Here is a 22,694-nt window from a genome sequence, read left to right as displayed (position 1 = left end):
CCAGCCCATCTCAAGAAGACTGGTTCCAGAACCAGAACCATGCATCGAGGTGAGACAGACTATTTCTAGCCGTAACCTCTCAGCCTCACACACTAGCTCCGGTTCCTTCCACACCAGCGAGGTGACATTCCACGTCCCAAGAGCCAGCTTCTGCAGCTGAGGATAGGAACGCCAGGGTCCCCTCTCCCGGCCACCACCCAACACACATTGCACCCGACCCCTATGGCCCCTGTCACGGGTGGTGGGCCCATGTAAGGGGGGAAACATGTTTCTTCTTCAGGCTGAGCCCGGCCGGGCCCCGTGGGTAAAAGCCTGGCCACCAGGCGCTCGCCATCGTGCCCCCCCTCGAGGCCTGGCTCCAGAGTGGGGTCCCGGTGACCCGCGTCCGGGCAAGGGAACACCAAATCCAAATATCGTACTCCTCATGGGGGTCTTCGGGCTGTGCTTTGTCTGGTTCCTCACCTTTGCTTTTTAGGGCTTTCAGCACAAAATTGCCCAAATAGCCATGGCAGCGTGTTTAACTCTAGTGAGCTTTATATTCCTCTTCTACTGGTTTGGCTTCCGGATAGAGGAGTCAGAGTAGTGCCATCTCACTGCGGAGCTGAGTCCGACATGGTTTTCAGTCATACAGTGTGAGCAGGTACATCACATCAGAGCGTCGGGCTGAACATACATTGTGAGCTGTGAACTCACATTGTACGACTGGACCCTGCGGTTTAGTCATACAGTGTGAGCTCTAGCTAAGTGCAACGATTGAAAAAATTGCACAGTGTATGCCCGACTTAACCTGGAAGCTGCTGCCACAGTGCATGCTGGGACAGCTGTCAGTCTGGGGAAGAGACAAGTTTGCTCTAATGCATGCTGGGTAAAGAGGGAGGGGCGAGAACAACATCCGGGGACTTTGTCCATTCTCAGTCTGCAGTTCTTGTGAACTGGAACAATACTAGGGCTGAGGATGATGATGTTTCACAAGCACACGAGAACGCACAAGTACACAGACTGAGAAATGGCCTCTGACTATCTGCAGGGATTCAAGTCTTTACCATGTTGCTAATGGAACAAAGTCATTCCTGAAAAGGGGATTATACTGATTCTTCAAAGTGATCATTAAATATCAGCTTTAATTCACAGCAGATACAATGATCCAAACATTTCTGAGTTGCCCCGTGTCAAGAGCTATTCCATACACCAGTGAATATATACTTACTTGAAACTTCCTAAGTCCAAATTGTAAAGGTCCAAGTATTTCTCATATTCAGCGGCATAGGCCCTTAGAGGTATTGCTGCTTTCATCTGAGCCATCCGGACTTTTTCCTCCAGCTCTTTTATTTCTTTTTCATGGAAACTCTTTGGCTGGAGTGACAAACTGTCCATAGTATCCAGTTCCATCACAGACTGGTAAGAAGAAAGAAGCAGTTTGACTTCATTGTCCTTGACGTGTAACCCACTACTGACTTGGAGAAAACATACAGAGTTTGATTTTCAACGTAAACACACAAAATGTTTGTTGTACAATTACCTTATGAAGATTGTGTGCGACCAAAATGGTCGACTGGAACATTTTTGTGATAAATGTCTCAAAGTCTTCAAGTGGAGGATTGTAATGAACCCCACTTTGGTCCATAACCAGACAGACACGATAGAGAGGCTTTTTCTCTGGCCTCAATAGAGAGAGATGTCGAGATTAATTCACTCAGTACAGGACATCAACATAAATTTATATATAGTTGTCCTGGAAAGTTTACATGGTTTTATGGGCCCCCAAGTTCCTGGGGGGCCAATAAAACTCTGCTTATACATATGGTTAATACAACTATTCCTTAGTTCTGCACATTAATTATGTTTTTGATAAAAATCTTTTCGCTAAAATGTCATCAGAATGCTTATAATAATATTAAGTGTGCTCCCCCCTTTAGTGTCCAACAAATTGGATGAGTCCATTAGCTCTTTAGTCGCTATGTTATGAAGCAATAAGATTTTCTGTAATGTTCAGGTTCTAGAATGTGTGTCTATATGATCCTTTTGTTTTTTTAATTGTTTGTTACCTTTGTGGGTGTTTCCTTTTTACAAGCCATCTTGGAATCTTACTAAGGAGGAGGCCCGCCTCCAACCCAGCTCTGTTATAGAGGGAGCCATGATGGCTGAACTTTGATTGGCTGAGGGTAAATTGAGAAGGTGGGCATAACAGTATATAGGTAGACAGCTGGCTGTAGTAAGGGTCTGATGGGAAAGCTGCCATTTTGTTCTAAGTATAACCATGCTCTGATGGAAGAGACTTAATAAATTACCTTCTGTTTTTGCTCCAACCACCTTGGCTAAATTTTTCCTTCCACACCACACCTCTCAGCGCAACAGGCTATATTTAGCAACTTTCCAGATCCCTGTAGAACTTGTATTACTAAAATGCGCCTAGCACCAAATCTAGTGACTAGACATGATCTGTGTATATATCTATATATAGATATATACACACTCTACCGTTCAAAAGTTTGGGGTCATTTTGTGTTTTCCTGAAAAGTCACACTTATTCACCACCATACGTTGAGAAATGAATAGAAAATAGAGTCAAGACATTAACAATGTTGGAAATAATGATTTGTATTTGAAATAAGATTTTTTTTTTTACATCAAACTTTGCTTTTGTCCATTTGCAGCAATTCCAGCATTGCAGACCTTTGGCATTCTAGCTGTTAATTTGTTGAGGTAATCTGGAGAAATTGCACCCCACGCTTCCAGAAGCAGCTCCCACAAGTTGGATTGGTTGGATGGGCACTTCCTGTGTCCCATACGGTCAAGCTGCTCCCACAACAGCTCAATGGGGTTCAGATCTGGTGACTGCGCTGGCCACTCCATTACAAATAGAATACCAGCTGCCTGCTTCTGCTCTAAATAGTTCTTGCAAAATTTGGAGGTGTGTTTAGGGTCATTGTCCTGTTGTAGGTGTTGGGATCTGGAGATCTGCCACCTTCCTCCAGCAGAGAGCGCCGTGGGTCTCCTGAGCTGGAGCCTCCTGCACACCTGAGGCTGATTCACCTGATTAGGAGACCCTCTACTTAAGCAGCAGCCAGACCTGTCTTCAGCGCCGGAGTGTTGACCAGTTTTGGTTAGCGGAACCTGAGCCTCAGTTAACATTGAGAATCTCTGTCTGCTCTAGAGAGCAACCTGATTCTAACCAGCCTCTGTCTTTTCTGCTCACAGGAAAACCCGACTGAAGTCTGTAGCTCTGGAGGAGCTTGTGCTTGAAAACCTGCCTGCCTGCCCAGAAAAGCCAAACCTGAAGACTCTCAGTCTGAATTCCCCAGCTAGTTCTCAGGGAGGACTAGGAGAACAACTCAAGGTCTGAACCTCGTTATCCTGAAGCTAAACAATGCCACTGCTGAGCACTCTGCTGAATCCACAGTCTCTGGACCCAACCGGTTCCCTCTCTCCATCGATCAGTCTGAACCTCATCAGGTACAAACCAGAATCAAACCCCTGACAAGTCACCGCTACCTGGCTAACCAAACTATTCATCTCTGCAGATTACTCTGTGATTCCAGTCCCGGACCAGTACCAGAACCTGCTCATTTATAACTCTTGTGTGCTTCTCTCAATAAACTGTTAAACTTTTACTCCGTTTCCTGTGGTGTTCTGCATGTGGGTTTAATCACAGAGACCCATCATGACAGTAGGGTGAAATTGGCTCCAATCAAGCGCTGTCCACTGGGAATGGCATGACGTTGCTAAATTGAGTGATAGCCTTCCTTATTCAGAATCCCTTTTACCCTGTACAAATCTCCCACTTTACCAGCACCAAAGCAACCCCAGAGCATCACATTACCTCCACCGTGCTTAACAGATGGCGTCAGGCATTCTTCCAGCATCTTTTCATTTGTTCTGCGTCTCACAAACGTTCTTCTTTGTGATCAAAACACCTCAAACTTGGATTCATCCGTCCAAAACACTTTTTTCCAGTCTTCCTCTGTCCAATGTCTGTGTTCTTTTGCCCATCTTAATCTTTTTCTTTTATTGGCCAGTCTCAGATATGGCTTTTTCTTTGCCACTCTGCCCTGAAGCCCAGAATCCTGTAGCCGCCTCTTCACTGTAGATGTTGACACTGGTGTTTTGCAGGTACTATTTAATGAAGATGCCAGTTGGGGACCTGTGAGGCGTCTGTTTCTCAAAGAGACTCTAATGTACTTATCTTCTTGCTCAGTTGTGCAACGCGGCCTCTTCTTTTTCTACTCTGGTTAGAGCCTGTTTGTGCTGTCCTCTGAAGGGAGTAGTACAGGCATCCCCAAACTCGGTCCTCAAGGCCCCCTGTCCTGCAGGTTTTAGAGGTTTCCTTGCTCCAGCACAGCTGATTTTAATTGAAAGCTGATTAACAGGCTTTTGGTCTACTGCAATCATTATAACCAGCTGTTACTAAGCAGAGAAACCTCTAAAACCTGCAGGACAGGGGGCCTTGAGGACCGAGTTTCGGGATGCCTGGAGTAGCACACACCGTTGTAGGAAATCTTCAATTTCTTAGCAATTTCTCACATGGAATAGCCTTCATTTCTAAGAACAAGAATAGACTGTGGAGTTTCAGATGAAAGTTCTCTTTTTCTGGCCATTTTGAGCTTTTAATTGACCCCACAAATGTGATGCTCCAGAAACACAATCTGCTCAAAGGAAGATCAGTTTTGTAGCTTCTGTAACGAGCTAAACTGTTTCCAGATGTGTGAACATGATTGCACAAGGGTTTTCTAATCATCAATCGGCCTTCTGAGCCAATGAGCAAACACATTGTACCATTAGAACATTAGAGTGATAGTTGCTGGAAATTTACATCTTTTATTTATATATATATATATATATATATATATATATATATATATATATATATATATATATATATATATATATATATATATATATATATATATATATATATATATATATATAAATATATATATATATATATAAATAAATAAAAGATGTAAATGAGCCTGATTAAGCTCCAGAACTAAAATGCTGTTAAGCAACGCTTTAAGGCAATAATCCCTGAAATCAGCTCTAATGTTCAGGAAATGTTGAGCCAGACTGCTGCACCTGTTGACGGGTTGTTGGTTCACTGTTCATCAGTGAGGTACTTTCATTTGTCAGGTTAGTTTGTTTTTTAAGTATTTTTGAATCCAAAATCAATATTTTATATTACTAAATCGTCCTGTTTTAATTCTATTATTTATTACTTTTTTCAGTTTTGTCCTTTTTTAATGCCTAGCGTGAATTTATCATTTCATTACTGAAAGGGTATGTAAACTTTCAAACACAACTGTATATATAAAGATATATAGAGAAGAACACATCAAGGATATATTGGGACAGTTATTTTCATCAAACTACATTTTTCAGTGATTCAAAGGAAACATTGTGTAACTGAGAAATATCTTACTTGTAGGGGCTGCTGATCAGGTCGCTTGCCCAGACCAGGTCCTGAGGACACTCCAGCACACTGTGACAAGCTTCCAGAACCAGATCAGCCAGGGTATCCAGGGAGTCTAGCACAAGGCTGCGCAAGGAGCTTCTGAAGATCACCAGTTTCATCAGTCTAAACATGGGGATGTAGAACTTTTTCCCATGGCGACCTTTAGCAAGGGATTTCTTAGCGGTCAACATGCTGCGACTCAGGAGGGGGATCCACTTCTCTTTTAGATAATGGCTTATCTGGAAAAAGAAAAATGCTCCAGGAGGTTCTTTTTCATGGGAAGTCAATGTGTCTGGCCTAATGTACTTGGATACAAGCAACAACATCTAAAAGCAGCAAACTCTGCTCTCCAGAGCAAGTAGATTGGTAACCCCGCCTCCTGCTCTCCTCTATCTTGTCTGCTGTCATGATTCATGCAGCTATTATTTCATCCAAATGAAAAATGGAGAACAGATAAGCAGATCATGGCTTGTCTACAGTGAAAAGAAGGACTGGGTTATTTACTTTGGCCTTTTTGGAAACACAGGAAGGAGCAATCAGCTAAGTGAGCTTAGTGCTTGGAAAAAATCTTTCATTCCTTTAGAGACAGCATGAAAAGTCAGCTGAGTACAAAACATAGAGAGGAAAACAAGAAGAAAAGGGACAAGAAGAGAGGGACACAACACAGATAATGGATGTCTATTCTATTAACATTTCTCTATCTGGAGAATGGGGCTGTTTTATGTGTTGGCTTCTCCATTCAGAGGGCCCCCCTTCCTGTCTTTGCCTAGGGCCCCACATTTCCTAAATCCGCCCCTGCTTCCATTAAAGACAGAAAAAAACAAGCTGCTAGCAAAATAAATGGAAATGGACAAAATAGAAAATTTTGTCCATTTCCATTTAAGACAAATGATACTTTAACTTTTTCTACCTTGGATGTTCCATACATGCTTTTAATCAATCTAAATACAGACATACATTCGAGAGGAAAACTGCAGCATATAGTTGCAAAAGAATCCACAACCTTGACCTCCTTTATCAGAACAGTTTTATTTAAATTATTAGGGTTAGGTTTATTAGGTCTAGATACCACATCTGTATCTTACTTATATTCACCCTTTGTTGCTTTCAGAGGTTTATAAAATCAATGTGGTTATAATTATGATTCAAAGCCATTTTCAGCTAATTTGACTGATTTTCTCTAAAAGGTATTTCTGGACACTGGATGAATATCTGAAACGTTCTGAGTCCGAACTCCCTGCTATTTGGACCTTTTCCACATCCCTCCGTTCTTATGTGTTTGATCCACAATTAAATTGTGGAATTTATGATTTTCTAAAGTTGAGATTTAAAAACAGAGTGTTCTTTCCTCAGCGTTTTTTAATTGATATTTTATCATAATAACTATTCGTGTTATTGGTGGTAGATTAGCAGCAGAAGAGGTGCCTCTGTAGTCCCTCAGTGCTTAGTTACCTGATAGTGGACTGTGTACTGGAGGTGTTCATATTCCTCTAGTCGAATTGGCAACGTCACATTGAACAGCTTCATGTCTGAAACCTTCTGGCACTTGGACATAGCTTCAGCTATCACCCTTCTCATCTCTGGGTGGTTTAGCAAGAAGTTCTGGCCAAATTCTGCTCTCCTTTTCTCAAAGTCACCAGGAGGCATTAGAAGACATCCTGTAGGAGTGAAAAAGTCTGTGTTTAGGTTCTGAGAGGATTAATCTTGGGAACAAAACAAAAAAAGAGGTACATCTGAATGAATGTAGAAAACATCTTACGTTCTTGAGGAACACGTTCAGCATTTCTTTGTGGGAAGAAGGTTTCTAACTCCTCATAGGTTTTGTCATATTCCATACCGTTCATAACCCGGCCACTTTCCAGTTTGATTTCTTCTACACATCTTTCGAATCTGAACATAAAACAGCCTTCTTTTACCCCTTTCACATTTTATTGGGGTAAAAAAACAACATAAACTGAAACCAAATAAAAGGGACCAACGGGAAACAGTATAGCTCACCTTCTTGGTTCAAAGCCGCGAGCTGATTGGACAGACGTTCTGATGCGATGCAGGGAGTCTTCACAGAGGGACATGTCCCCTGGCTGGATGGGCATGCAGTCCACAGTCAAGTCCCACAGAAGCTGTTTCTCTGCATTCTTCCTCAAACGTAGAGCAAAGTGGATTCGCTCTTCAAAGACCCGCGGATCCTCAGCTTTGAATAGCAGTCTTATCCTCGGTACCCAGTGCTTCGAGCCTCCATGGAGAGAATTCATCTCTGTGACAGCAAAGTGTTCACTCATTGGAAATATGTCCACTTATTTTGCACATTCAGACAAAACCCATTGGTTTCTTCTCACTTTCTGACAAAGAAAGATTTCTTTTTCCAATGTCATTTGAATTAAAAGTTAAAATAGACTGTCTGACTTCCGGTGGTGACGATGTAGGAGAAGGCCGCTCGAAAGAGGTCTCCCGGGTAAACTGCAATATATTCCTGTAAACACTACATTTGTTTTGGAAAAACAACGGACTGTGATCTTGGTTCATACCCCGCCGTGAAATGAGTGGTTCCAAGTCTAAAACTACCAACACGTCGAGCTGTCCTGTTACTCGCGGAGGGGCGGCTACTGTGGCTGGCAAACTAGCTAAAATGGCGGCCGCATGTTCGGATACAGGTAACACGGCTGGTCCTGCCAAAGACTCGCCAGATATCTTGTCAATGAGCCAGCTGGTTTCTGAACTGGATAAGCAACGTGCCTCACTACGGAACAACATGCTAATGTTAATCCAAGAGTCTATTAAACCACTTCAGTCTTCCGTGGATACACTGTGTGAGACTGTAAACCACTTTAACAGCCGCCTCACTGCTGCAGAGACTCTGGCTGGGGACAACTTTGAGCGCATTACAAACACCGAGAAGACCGTGAAAATGCTAAAAGCCCAGAATAAGTCTCTTCAAGACCGCCTTGATGATCTCGAAAACAGGTCGCGAAGAGTTAACCTCCGTATAATCAATATTCCTGAGGGCAGCGAAAAGGGCCGAGACCCGACCGAGTTTATCTCGGATTTGTTGATGGAAAACCTCGGTCCTGGCGTTCTCTCCAAACCACCAGAGCTTGAGAGAGAGAGCATCGCTCCCTAGCCCCTAAACCTGGACCCGGAGGCAAACCCAGGCCGTTCGTGATATGCTTTCATCGTTTCCAGGAGAGGGAGAAGGTGCTTCGGTGGACCAGACAGCACGACCTTAAACACGGAGAGACAACACTTCGAGTGTATCCAGACGTGAGCGCCGCTACCGCAAAGAAACAAGCTGCTTACAACCGGATCAAGCAAGCCCTCTACCAGTAAGGTGTGAAGTTCAGGCTCCTTTTCCCTGCCCGCCTGCAAGTTTCATATGAGGATCAGTCATTCACTTTTGAGACCCCCGAGGAGGCACAGGCTTTTTTCAACAATCAAGTGCTGGGTAAAGAGTGAGATGCATTATATTCCTTCCGCTGTTGTCGCTGTGTCCGCTCCGCTTATTTGAATGAAACAATCTGCCTTTATTGTACACCGCTCTGCGGACTCGGCACGGGTACTCAGAGGACATCCTTGAGCATCACCGTAACCATGGAAACCGGTAGGCGCAAGGGCTAAGTCTACTCTGATTACGGGACGTTGTTTATTCCCTACTGCTATGACATGAGAGCTGTTCTGCTCATCTCTTCTGCTCAGTTTATGACGGTAAATATGTTAAGGTAGCATGGAACCCTCAATCTGGCTGATGTACCTCTTCACAGATACTATATTCACAGAAACCACTTACTTAGATTATTATTATTATTTTTTTTTTTTTTACCCTCCAGCTTCATTGCTTTTTCTTGTAAATCTTTAACTCCTCTATGTGTATCTCTGTGAACTGAGACCTTTTGGTTGGAATTAAATGGCTTATTTATTTATTTATTTATTTACTTATTTATTATTATTATTTTATTATTATTATTATTTTTATTTTATTTTTTTCATTTATTTCATTTATTTATTTATTTTTTCCTCTTGTAAATTTTTCTTTTTCTCTCAATCACTTAATAATGATCAACATATCACCTTAAGACAGAGTGGCAAACTGAGTGAGAGACCGTTAAGACTGACAACTATGGTTATAACTTGTTCTTCAAAAAACGTTAAAAAGTGGTGTAAGTTATCTTTTTTCACCTGGGCGACCTCTTGAACAATTCAATTCAGTTTATTTATATAGCGCCAAATTCACAACACATGTCATCTCAAGGCACTTTACAGTTCAACCAGATCATACAGTCAAATTGATACAAAGTTTTCTATCTAAGGAAAACCAGTTGATTGCATTGACTCATTGACTCAAATACAATCCCTCACACTAAGAGGTCATGGAAGCAGAAAGTGATATCCTGTTGGGATCGAAGGTGTGGGGATACTTGGTTTGTATAAGACTATTGGGGATTGGGAAGAAGCAGAGGAGTGCATTGTTCCTTCTGTGTTTTCTTTTTTTGTTGTTGTTTTTGTATTTTTTTTTTGTTTGTTTTGTCTTTTTTTTCTCCCTTGGGCTCAGGAGACACATCAGACCTGGAAGAGGTTATTCTTAGTATTTCAACTCTATGACAGCTCAGGATAAGAATCTCCGCTTTATTTCCTCGAACCTGAAGGGCATCAACCAGACCATTAAACGAAACAAAGTAATGGCCCATTTAAATCAACTCAGGGATATTTTTTTTCTGCAGGAAACTCACCTCAGATCCTCAGAATTTAACTGTATTAAGCGATCTTGGATAGGGCATGTATTTCACTCCAAATTCCCTGTAAGGGCAAGGGGCGCAGCTATGCTGATACATAAAAATGTTCCATTTGAATTATCAAACTCCATTGAAGACCTTAATGGTCGATTTGTAATTTGTAGACTATGTGGCATTCCTGTGATAATGGCCTGTATTTATGCACCAACAGTGGATGAGGACGATTTCATTAGATGCTTTTTTTCCTCTCTTCCTAAAGTTGATGATCACTACTTAATTATTGGCGGTGACTTCAATTTAATCCAGGACCCCTCTCTAGACAGATCTTCTTCTATTCCCCAGATGTTATCCAAATCAGCCAAAGCTCTTGATTTGTACAAGACTAGTCTTGGTTTATTTGAACCATGGAGAGTTAAATGCCCTTCGAATAAAGTATTTTCCTTTTTCTCTCACATCCATCGTTCATATTCACGAATAGATTTTTTTCCTTCTGGATAATTATTTTCTGTCTAACATCCATTCTTGTGAATACCATACCATTGTCAATTCTGACCACGCCCCCGTATCGGTTGATCTTACCTTTTCTAGCCGTGTCCCGCCCCCCAGACGGTGGAGATTTAATTCTGCCTTACTAGCTCAGGCTCCCTTTAAAAACTTCCTTAAAGGAGAATTCCGGTTTTTACCACTTTTAGCCCATTTTCTGTAGTGTCCAGGATGAAATCGAATGATCGACACCAAAATTTTGACAATTGGTCCTGTCTCTGCTTTTTGGCTCATTTAGAATCCACCCCTGGCTGCTTCAGAATGGCTTCCATAGTGCATGTCCGATAATGTCCTTAAAACAACCTTAAACGTTCTTTTTTTAAAATATGCTACTCACCGGGTCGTCAGCGCTGTTCAATGACGTTCCAAAAAAAGTTTCGTAAAGAAAAAACGTTCCTGTAGTGTTTTATTTAGCATTTTGTAAATCCCATTGAGTTCTGTTGGAATAGTCAATATTCCCCTGCCACCGGAAACGGAAATGGGGCCTGTTTACACAGTTGTAGTCTTTTCGCTTCACTCTGTGTACTCCGACGTCGAGGTGCTAACGTCTCTGTTAAACACTTTAAAAAACTCTGAAAATGGAATACGAAAGGTGGATTCTTGATTCTCGACGTCGGAGTACACAGAGTGAAGCGAAAAGACTACAACTGTGTAAACAGGCCCCATTTCCGTTTCCGGTGGCAGGGGAATATTGACTATTCCAACAGAACTCAATGGGATTTATAAAATGCTAAATAAAACACTACAGGAACGTTTTTTCGTCACGAAACTTTTTTTGGAACGTCATTGAACAGCGCTGACGACCCGGTGAGTAGCATATTTTAAAAAAAGAACGTTTAAGGTTGTTTTAAGGACATTATCGGACATGCACTATGGAAGCCATTCTGAAGCAGCCAGGGGTGGATTCTAAATGAGCCAAAAAGCAGAGACAGGACCAATTGTCAAAATTTTGGTGTCGATCATTCGATTTCATCCTGGACACTACAGAAAATGGGCTAAAAGTGTTAAAAACCGGAATTCTCCTTTAATGCTCAGATCTCCTTGTTTTTTGACACCAATGACTCCCCACAAATATCAAGATCCACACTATGGGAAACGTTTAAGGCATATATGCGTGGAAAAATTATATCATATGTTTGAACTTTGAAGAGAAGGGAAAGGGAGGAGTCGGAAGCTCTCACCAAGGAAATACTGAGAGTGGATCATTTGTATGCTTCAGCTCCCACACCCACTCTTTATAAAGAACGTCTTCTGCTTCAGTCCAAATTTGATCTATTATCCACGAGTAAAACACAAAAACAGTTATTCCGGACTAAACAACGTTTCTTCGAGACTGGGGATAAAGCAGGAAGATTATTAGCACACCAAGCACGCGCAGCCACACAATCTAGGCTGATCCGAAAGATCAAATCCGCTTCGGATGAAGTTACCTCAGACCCTACTGAGATTAATGAGATATTTTGCTCCTACTACTCCAACCTTTACTCCTCGCAGTGCCCATCGGATGTCTGGAGAGGCGATAACCCGCTAGATAAGATAGTTTTCCCTAAAATTAGTGAAGACTTGTCTGGAGAGCTGGGAAATCCCATTTCTGTCAAGGAGGTACAGGAAGCAATTTCAGCACTCCAAAACGGTAAATCTCCGGGCCCTGATGGGTTCACTGCTGAATTTTTCAAGTCATTCTCGGTTACCATTGCCCCAGCCCTTCAACAAATGTATAATAAATCCTTTGCTAAGGGGTTTCTACCCCCCACCCTGTCGGAGGCCTCAATTTCTCTCCTGCTAAAGAGTGATAAAGACCCTCTAATGTGCAGTAGCTATAGACCCATCTCCCTTTTAAATGTTGACCTAAAGATTCTGTCAAAGATCCTTGCCCTCCGTCTACAGCGTGTCCTCCCAAGTATAAGTTCAACTGATCAAACAGGTTTTATGCTTGGAAGGCACTCATTCCATAACACAAGGAGACTCCTTAATATTATTAGTGATCCTAGTTCAAACGTTCCCGAAGTGGTTGTCTCACTTGATGCAGGGAAGGCCTTCGACAGGGTGGATTGGAACTTCCTTTTTTTGTTTTGCAAAGATTTGGTTTCAACTCTGAATTTATATCTTGGATTAAACTACTTTATGCCAACCCAGTTGCCACTGTCCACACAAATGGTCTTCAGTCAATCTCATTTCCCCTCTGTCGGGGAACTAGACAGGGCTGTCCTCTCTCCCCCCTCTTATTCGCATTAGCAATCGAGCCATTAACCATCTAGCTTCGTCAGGAGGGTGGGTTTGAGGGCATCACCAGAGCCGGGAAAGTCCATAAATTATCGTTATATGCTGACCACCTCCTTTTATATATGGCTAACCCTGCTGCGTCTCTTCCTGTAATTCTAGATATCTTTAAAAATATTTGGATCTTACTCAGGCTACAAACTTAATCTCCACAAAAGCGAACTTTTCCCTGTTAACTCTCTGGCCAAAAATATCCCCCCAACCTTTTTCCCTTTTAAATATGCTAGGGATGGATTTAAGTATTTGGGGGTGCACATTGCAAATTCATTCAACCAACTTTTCTCCCAAAATGTCTCTCCTCTCCTTGAGAAATGTAAACTAGACTTTGACAGATGGTCTGCTCTCCCATTATCACTGTCAGGTCGTGTTAGTTTGGTTAAAATGGTTGTGTTACCCAAGTTTCTATATCTTTTCTCACATATCCCTGTTGTTATTAACAAGTCTTTTTTCAGATTGCTTGATCAATCAATAAGTTCCTTCCTCTGGGGCAACACACACAAAGTCAGTGCTACAGCTTCCAAAGGCGCTTGGCGGCTTAGCGCTGCCCAATTTTTTGCACTATTACTGGTCCTGCAATATTCATAAACACTTATATTGGATAACCAACACAGCCTATGATGAAAGACCTGCCTGGGTACACATGGAACTTTCATCCTCTAAACTTTCTCTTCATTCCCTGATTTGCTCCCAACTCCCGTTAACTATATCCAATTTTACTTCAAATCCACTGGTTTTTAACTCTATTAAAATTTGGATCCAAATTAGGAAAAGCCTCGGTCTCCACAGAGCCTCAGACCTCTCTCCAACTGTAAACAATCACCTCTTTCTGTCCTCCTGTTCTGATTTGACCTTTCAGACTTGGTTTGACAAAGGGATAACTAAATTTAAAGACCTTTATAACCACACGACTTTTATGTCCTTCTCAGAGCTTTCAGAAACATTTCACCTGCTCAAATCCCAATTATTTCGCTTCATCCAGATAAGACACTTTATTCAGAATCAGAACCCCAAATTTCCTAGTCGCCCCCCAGAATCTCTAGTTGACTCACTACTGGCTCTTGACCCTGAACAAAAACGATTGACCTCTAGCATTTACAGCCTCATTAATTCCACTGCCAATGCCCCGGCACCTGGACCCAGGGACTCGTGGGAGCAAGAGCTTGGAACCTCGTTGCCTGAGGATTATTGGCAACAGGTTTTAAAGATGGTTCACTCCTCTTCAATCTGTGCAAGGCACAGCCTCTTGCAATGTAAAGTTGTACATAAAGCCCACTACACTAATCTAAGGTTGTCCCGGATTTTTCCCAATGTAACTGATTCGTGTAATAGGTGCAAACAATCTCCAGCCAACCACTCCCATATGTTTTGGTCCTTCCCCAGGCTTGCCACATTCTGGTCTGAAATCTTCACAACTCTTAGTACAGCGTACCATACTGTCATCACTCCTGATCCTCACTTAGCTTTGTTTGGTGTCCCCTTACAGCCCTTTAACTCTAAAGCCATGCAGACTGTTCTAGCCTTTGTCACCCTGCTGGCCAGGAGACTCATACTTCTTAAGTGGAAACATCCTCATCCTCCATCTCACAACAGATGGGTGAAGGAAGTATTACTGACAGTCAGGCTGGAGAGACTTAGATTTTCCCTCAATGGGTCCTTAAGTTCGTTTGAAAGGACTTGGAAACCTCTATAAATTTACATTGAACATTGTACACCTCAGGTAGATTGTCAGTCTTGTTCTACTTTTAGTCATTCTACTTTTCTTATTTATGTTCTTGTACACACTCTGTATTGATTATATGTTGATTTTCCTTTACATGAGCAGCTGCTCTTTATTGGGGTGGGAGGGGAGGGGAGGGGGAAAATGGGAGAGAAAAAAACGGGGAAAAATAATGGAAGATTCACCTGTCATGCTGCACCTGTGTGTAACTACTGTGTTTCTTAAATTGCTTCCAATAAAGAAAGTTAATAAAAAAAAATAGACTGTCTCAGTCATTTTGAGTAATTGCCTTTTTTATTAACTGGGTCCAATTTTAAATATCCTTTATCAACAGTTTGCTGTTAGAACTGGTACTGAGGTCATAGATTAATGATAGCCACTCCAAATCCTTGACTTCATTTTCTATTTAGATATAATCTCGACCACTAAGAGATATCATATTAGGGCTGGGCGATAATTCAATAACGATATATATCGATCGATAGACGTGTGGCGCAATAGAAAAAAAGAGAGTCGATAAAAGTTTGATAAAGAAACGCAGTTTTCCTTCCTTCTCATTGTAGCCTAGCATGTAGGTTTATGCTAGTCACTACTTCCTCCCAACCAATCACAATCGCGGACCCAGGCACGCCGTCACCAAGCGCCGTCCTCTGAGACCACAACACAGAGCACATTAAGATGTCGCAGCAAGGAGAGGCGGAGGAAATTGTTCCAAAGAAGGGTTTTTGTAGTTCGCCAGTTTGGCAGTATTTCGGTCATGGCAAGTCGGACAAAAAACAAACCACAGTCATCTGTAAAATGTGTAGGGAACCAGTGAAAACCAAGTCTGATAACACAACCAACTTTTTTTATCATCTCGGCCGCTCACACCCGCAGGAATACGAGCTGTGTAGGCCCCGGCGCGGCTCTCCTCTGAGGAATCTTCCGGAATTTGGGGAAAATATATATATATATATATATATATATATATATATATATATATATATATATATATATATATATATATATATATATATATATATATATATTCAGTTCTGGGCAGTTTCCCATGTAGTTCTAACAATTGAGAGAAAAATGCTGAGGGGCCAGCAACTTCAAAGTAATAACTCAGGTTAACCCCTAGAACCCTACGGACCCACCGGTGGGTCCAGCTGCTACGTGACCTCGTAATTTTAACAAACCCCCAGTATTGATGTAAAAAACACATTTGGCACAGTTTGGTGACATTTTTGGATAAATGTGCCAAAATGGCCTCTCCGCCTAAGAAATTTCTCACTAATACCATTCTAAAATAAATATGATTCATCTGATTGATACCAAATTTGGTATATTTTTACACAACATTTAGATTTAAAAGTCTGTACTACTTTTTTGTGCTATAAACCATATTTTGGTAGTGTTTTGCAATGTTTATTTCAAAGAAAATTTTGGCGAGGTTCAAAAAATGCAAAATATTTTGTATTTTGTCCCTAATATTTCAGGCAGGGTCAAAGCTACAATGGTGCTGACACCAGAAAACCATGCTATGACATCTTACCTTTACAGACGTACCAAAAGTTTCTTCTTAAATCTAATAGCTGTGAGGCTATAAGTGATTTACTTTTGTGTGTTTTTGTCAGGCAGAAATTTATTTATACCCCCTTAGGGTGTAAGAGGTTAAAGCAGGAAGCTAAGCTGAACCATAACGAGGTGTCAGCATCACCTCTAGAAGAATAGGGGTGAGAAAAAAATCCCCCATAGAAATGCTAGGCTAAAGGGTGAGTTGATTTGGGTTTTTGTTCTTGTTGAGTGGAGTTTAAATGGTAGCCTAGTCCTACAATCTTTTAATTAGCACAAGCTGGTGGTGGACTATTCCCACCCAAATAGGGGATTCTATTTATTTATTTGTTATATTTATTTTGGTCACTTTTCTGGTCACTTTAGTTTATTCTTTGTCAGTATTTAATAACATAACTCAGGTCTCTTAAGTTATTTTTCTTTAAAACAATTATGGTTAAAAAAGTTGGTTAAATAAATATTTGATTGGAAGTCTGTGTTTGTGTTCTGTATTAGAAATAAATCATTTAGCAATATCATAAAAAGTCCAGGCAGAGCTGCACATAAAATATGGTTTCAAATCTTTTCAATAATTATCGATATCGATCAATATGCATTTTTTTATCGATAAGCTTTTATTCTATATCGCCCAGCCCTATAACATATTATTCTGTCCTTATTATGCCGTCTAATCTGTGAAATTAACCAATCCCTTCTGCTGCAAAGCATCATTATCCTGCCACCCCTTTACTTTACAGTTAGACATCATTCTGCCCTTTCTGGACTTTTGTTTCTGTTTAGGTTTTCTTTTTGAGTTTTCAGTAACACTTTGATTTATGTCATTCTGTGTTTTCTAAGTCATTGGTTTCATTTCCATTTTTTCTCATTCTGTGTTTTGTAGTTATATTTCTAGTGATATAGTTGCCCCGTTGTGCCAGTCTCCTTTCCCATAGCTCCCTTGTAGTTGATTCTATCCACACCTGCTCCCTATGAGCCGATAAGCTCATTCTGTGTTCTGTCTCCCATATATACCCCTCTTGTGCAGTTCGTCATTGCTGGATTCTCTTCATTACTTTGCTGGATTGTCTTCATTACTTTGTTCCTTTGGTCCCCCCCCCCACATCAACGGCATGTGCTAATCATGACTGCTATGACGATCATTCTTGCCAAACCATATAAGTTATTCAAACCAGACCACAGAACATGTCCCAAAAGGTTAAATACTTTTTTCCTGAGTGCAAAGTTGTTTTGGGAGTTTTTGTATCTCTGTGGTCTTTCTGATGCATGATTACCTGTTTCACTGTGGAAATGATGGAGTGTCTCCTACATGCTTAGTTCTGCTAATTCACCTCTTTTTTATTTTGTAGAAGGATCAACATATTTTCACCAAATATGAAGAGTTTCATTCGATTAGTAAGAAAATGAAATTAAAGTCTATTTTGTATGTAAATATTTCTCTTCATTATTATATTAGTTACTGTTAAAATGCTACAGAACAAAGCAAACAAAAAAAGGACTTACTTTTCGTGTGTTTTCTCGCTGCGTAAGGTTTTACTTCCTCTTCTTCCAGATTGCTGTGTTGGAGAACCTTCTGCACCAAGTACTGACATTTTTCTTTGCAATAGTCAAGAACCCCAACTAACTCCCAGCTGTATCCTGGCTGCTGACTCTCTGGGTTATCTTGGAAAAGAAAAACAAATGTGAATGAAAACAGTAACAAAAATTATTTTTACTTATAATGTAGGGAAGAAAAATCCTTCACCAAAAGCTGCATCCCCTTTAGGTAGTAAAGCTTTTGCAGGAATAGGCTTTTGATCATCTGATCCTTCAGTTTTGCCCAGAGCAAGCCAATCCTCCGGAGTCCGGCAGTCATAATCTTCGTTGTCAAAAATCTCAGAAAATACAAAATAATAAATGAATAACAGATAAATTTAAAAAGAGCAAGGGGCAACAATAAATATACTGTGGACGTTAACAGAAAAGTATTTGTGGAGGAAATCTGTGGATTTACCTCTAGAGGCAAAAAGGATGATAATGTATTGTCTGACATCAGAGTAACAGGAGCAGCACTGTTCATATCTCTTGGCATTAAGCTGTTAGACTCTATGCCTTTCTCTGCTAAGAGTTGCTCTAAGTCTAACACCATGTATTCCCTACGGCATCTATTCACAGAAAAAACACAGCAGTAGTTTAGTGATTTTAAGTTGTAGTAAAATGAAAAAAGGAAATTATTCTTTATAGTTCCAAACAGCACATGCCTCTCCTGCACTAATTCACGAGGAGCTTTGCCAGGAAGGGTTTTGAAGGGAACTTGAACTTTGGGTAAATCACCACCAGCTGCGAAGTATGAAGTTCCTTCATGGTGATAGTCGCTCTTGCATTCTTCCCATGGAGTCTTCATAGCTGCAACTGAGATACACAGCATGAACAGGAGCTGCTTTAAATCCATTTCATGGGGCGCCATTTGTAAAATTAAACAGTTCAAATGAGGAGCAACATTTTGGGGTTATTTAACGAGTTTTAAGAGAAAAATAAGGGGGATATATTATTCAAGTTACTTTTTTCACTATATCGTTCATTCATTTATAAACATCAAAGTTTCAAATTAAATACTTAGTTTGTTGAATAAATATTTAGTTCTGAAATAAATATTTATTTAACATACTAAATATTTAATTTGCAAACTAAATAATTAATTCTAAAACAAATTAAGTATTACGTTTTGATAATAAATATTTAGTTCAAATAAAAAATATTTAGTTTGGAAAATTATTAAACTTGCTGAGTAAATGTTTTAACTGACAATCTAAATATTTAGTTTGTAACTCAAAATGTTTTTTTTTATAAATTAATGAATAATATAGTGAAAAAATGACTTGAAAAAAATAACCCCTTATTTTCTCTTAAAACATGCTGAATAAACATAAATATCGCTCATAATACTTGATTGCTTAACTTTACAACCGTCTCGCTATATATTTATACTATAATTAGTACAGCAGTTTGATTAAGACCTTCGCTTTTCTTTTTTTTTACATTTTCAATGATGAGAATTCACAAATGTATTAATTAAGTAGATGATTAAACAAGTTATATATTTAGATAGAAAATTAAAATGTAGAATAAAAAAATCAACAAGTAATCAAACTGATTTGGATTTACTGTGCGGGTAGTGAAGGGTTTCCATGAAACTGGTGTAAAAAAATGTTGTGTTTTAAATTCGCTGCATAAAAAAATGTCATATTCCAATCAGACAGTTTTTTTTTTCATTTTCCTTCCACTAAATGTGAAATAAATAAGATGAAATGTGCCGCTTTAAGGTGAGAAAAGGAGAAATAGGTGTAAAGAGTAGGAGACTTTGTGGTGACTAGGACATAATTAAAGGAGCTTTTCAACCCTAATGAATGCTAATGAATGCTGACCTTGCGCTGCGCTGGGACCGGTCCATTCTGAGCCAATGCTCAGTAAAAGCTGCAGTCTGCTCCCTGCAGAAGGAGCGCTGCTGCTGCTGCTGAGGTCTGTTCCGGCCATCATCAGAGGATCTTTCTCTTCCATTTCCAAAGATCAGAGGAAAAGTTTCCCTCCCTGCAGAAAACTGGAGCACCGACCTTCCTCCAAACCCTGTTCAAAGCAATCGCTGTCTTTCACGCTACAAATCTCGGTAACAGCAAAGTTACTGTTGCCATGGAGATTTGAAACTTGTCCGTTAAGTGTTTTAGAGTTTAACTGCCGTCTTCGTTTCAATCATTGGCTGCGTTCCAATTCATGAGCTGCATCCTCCAAGGAGTGAGACCGGAAGAGTTTATGCTGTGAATTCATACAGGTCTACCGATGTTGCTTAGCAACCGTGACAGTTGGCACACAAAGTAGAAAAACTTTCTGCAAAATTAAAAACAATCCACTGGTTTCCAAGGTTTGAAGACGTTTCGCTTCCCCTCCAGGAAGCTTTCTCAATTCAAAATTATTCAAGACTACACTCACGACAATCCAGGGTGGAATAAAGGTTCCAACCGCCGGGAGCAGGAACAAAAAAAAATCAAATGTAATGATATAAATCTTAGTCAGTTAAATAACCTGCTGCTGTCATTCTGCATTGGTTATTTATTATCCAGGTGCACAGATTTATGTTATTTAAACACTATAAAGTATTTTATTGTTTAGATTTTAACTCTTCCCTATTATGTTATTCTTAGACATTTTTCTAAGGTCCACATTTGTGTGACCATTTTCAATAATCTTTCTGCTGCTGTAAATCTGCCCATTGTGGGAAAATAAAGAGATTTTCTATTCTATTCTATAAAAGGGTTAGAAATATATAAGTAAATCTAAACAATGTATGTATAAAAATATATCTACAAAATCTGTAATATTCAATAACAAAAATACTTAGTTAAGCAAATTGTGCAAAATAACAATAAAAATTTAAATCAGATTTATAGTCCCCCCCCCCCCCCCCCCCCCCCTGCAGATCTATTAGAATCTGTCCTTAAATTCAATCCAAACCCATTTATACAGTTACAGATAAAAAACTTTAGATAAACCAAACACTACAGCCACATATCTGACTCTATAACCATTAAAACAACTATTTTCATTAATCTCAGACGGAACTATTCACTGACTGGATTATATTAAACTGAACTTTCAATATTCACAGACTGGATTATAGAAATACAGCAGGCTAAAACAATTAACAACATAAGTTATGCAGAAGCAGTGAAGAAAGTGCAAGGACAAAGACTAAGGGTGGATACCGACAATGTTATCCAGGTGTTGAGAATAGAACCAGGTCAAACAGGTAAAACAAATAGAGAGCTCTCAGTGGAGAAGATTATTTTAGCATATGTGATCAACTGTACTGATCAAGTTAAACACAAAACAGAGACAATTAAAATAGTAGTTAAGGGAGCTGAGATGTTTTGGGGCATAAAAGATGTATCTTGGAAACATATCAAAACAAGACTTGAAGCAGATGGAAAATTGGGAGGCCCAGGTGAAAAGGCAAACTGGTTATTGTACAGTGGAATGTAATAAGCTTAATAGCAAAGGGTGAGGAGTTTAAGGGATTTTTAAAAATTGAAAAATAAACCAGAACTCATATGTGTTCAAAGAACATGGCTTAAACCAGAATTAGAGTTTGTTATAAAAGGATATGATCGCATCAGTAGAGATAGAGGTTAGGGTAATGGAGGAGAATGTATAATATTGATAATGTTAGGTTTCTGTTTCTGTTATGTTTTTCTTTTGGTATTCAGTTTTGCTTTGCTGTTTGTTTTATAGGTGTTGATGGTTTAATTCTTATTTTGTTGTGTTCCTTGGGTTTTTCTCAGTTACTGTCTTAATCTTGGTTCTGTTATATTTTCTTTTTAGTGTTCAGTTTTGCTTTACTCCTGTTTTATAGTCTTAGTGGTTTGATTTTTATTTTGTTCTTTCTGGTTATTTATATAAAGCAACTCCAACAGCAGCACTACAGGTGGAAATGGGAGAAATGCCACTTGAGTTGAGAAGAATTCAGTTATCTCTGACCTATTGGGCTAATTTACAGGGTCACAGTGAAGATCATCCTGCACAAAGCACTTTAACATCTTGTTGGGAAATGGAGAAGAGGGAGAGTAAAAGCTTTGGGTGGACAGTTAAACAAAAAGCAATGGAGTTAGAATTAACTGATTTAAAGTTCAGTCCAACAGTACCACTGCCAGCAATAGCACCTTGGATTCTATCTGAAGCTAAAGTAGATCTGACACTATTACAAAAGAAAAACAAGGTCAAGGGGTTTATTTTGAATTCACATACAATACGGGCATATATTAATAGTTACTATAGTTTCATTCAGATCTATACAAATGCATCAAAAAGTTTAGATAACAAGATAGGAGTATCTTTTATTGTTCCAGAGTTTCATATAACAGTAGGAAAGAGGAGCAGTGATAATATATCAGTATACACAGGAGAAATGCTAGCAAGTCTGTTTGCTGTGCAATGGGTTGAGGAAATAAGATCACTGAGAGGGATTATTTGTTCAGACTCATCTTCTTCAATAATTAGTTTACAGAGAAGTCACTCAGATAGCAGAGCAGATATTTTGATAGAAATCCAGCAAACATTATATAGTAGGGTGACCAAACGTCCGTATTTCACGTCCTGTCCCGGGCATCCCGGGTTTTTTTTAGAAAGTGGGGAAATTTCCTGTTTTTTAAATTACCTTAATTGGACCATTAAATTTACAGGCACTAGGGCACTGTGCACGGCGCTGTGTGTGACGTAATCCCTGAGCCGCGTCAGTGCGGGTTAGCTAGCTTGATCACACAGTACTTTGTCAAACCAGGGAACTAACAAATTATCCATTTGTTAATTAACATTTTCCAATAGCCTACAGAACAGACATTATTTCGTTCATTGCTGAGGCTGAGTATCATCTGTTATTGGGAGTTGAAAGTTATTGTTA

At 39.8% G+C, this 22,694-nt stretch overlaps 1 protein-coding gene across 1 annotated transcript; it reads right to left on the bottom strand.

Annotated features, from left to right (window-relative positions):
* Positions 1-1,207: 1,207 nt before the first annotated feature.
* On the bottom strand, positions 1,208-20,201 carry LOC119776435 (dynein heavy chain 1, axonemal-like; the record flags this gene model as incomplete). Its single annotated transcript, XM_038274825.1, has 11 exons — positions 19,672-20,201; positions 18,508-18,658; positions 18,261-18,411; positions 18,012-18,141; positions 17,771-17,929; positions 7,448-7,703; positions 7,209-7,339; positions 6,902-7,107; positions 5,417-5,688; positions 1,520-1,661; positions 1,208-1,395 (listed from the first exon to the last, which is right to left on the bottom strand). Coding segments are annotated over exons 1-11 (1,919 nt in total), but the record flags the coding sequence as incomplete, so codon positions are not given.
* Positions 20,202-22,694: the final 2,493 nt, after the last annotated feature.

Source organism: Cyprinodon tularosa, unplaced genomic scaffold, assembly GCF_016077235.1.
Source record: "Cyprinodon tularosa strain WSP-4 unplaced genomic scaffold, ASM1607723v1 ctg931, whole genome shotgun sequence".
Lineage (NCBI taxonomy): Eukaryota > Metazoa > Chordata > Actinopteri > Cyprinodontiformes > Cyprinodontidae > Cyprinodon > Cyprinodon tularosa.
This window is presented reverse-complemented; position numbering and strand designations above follow the sequence as displayed.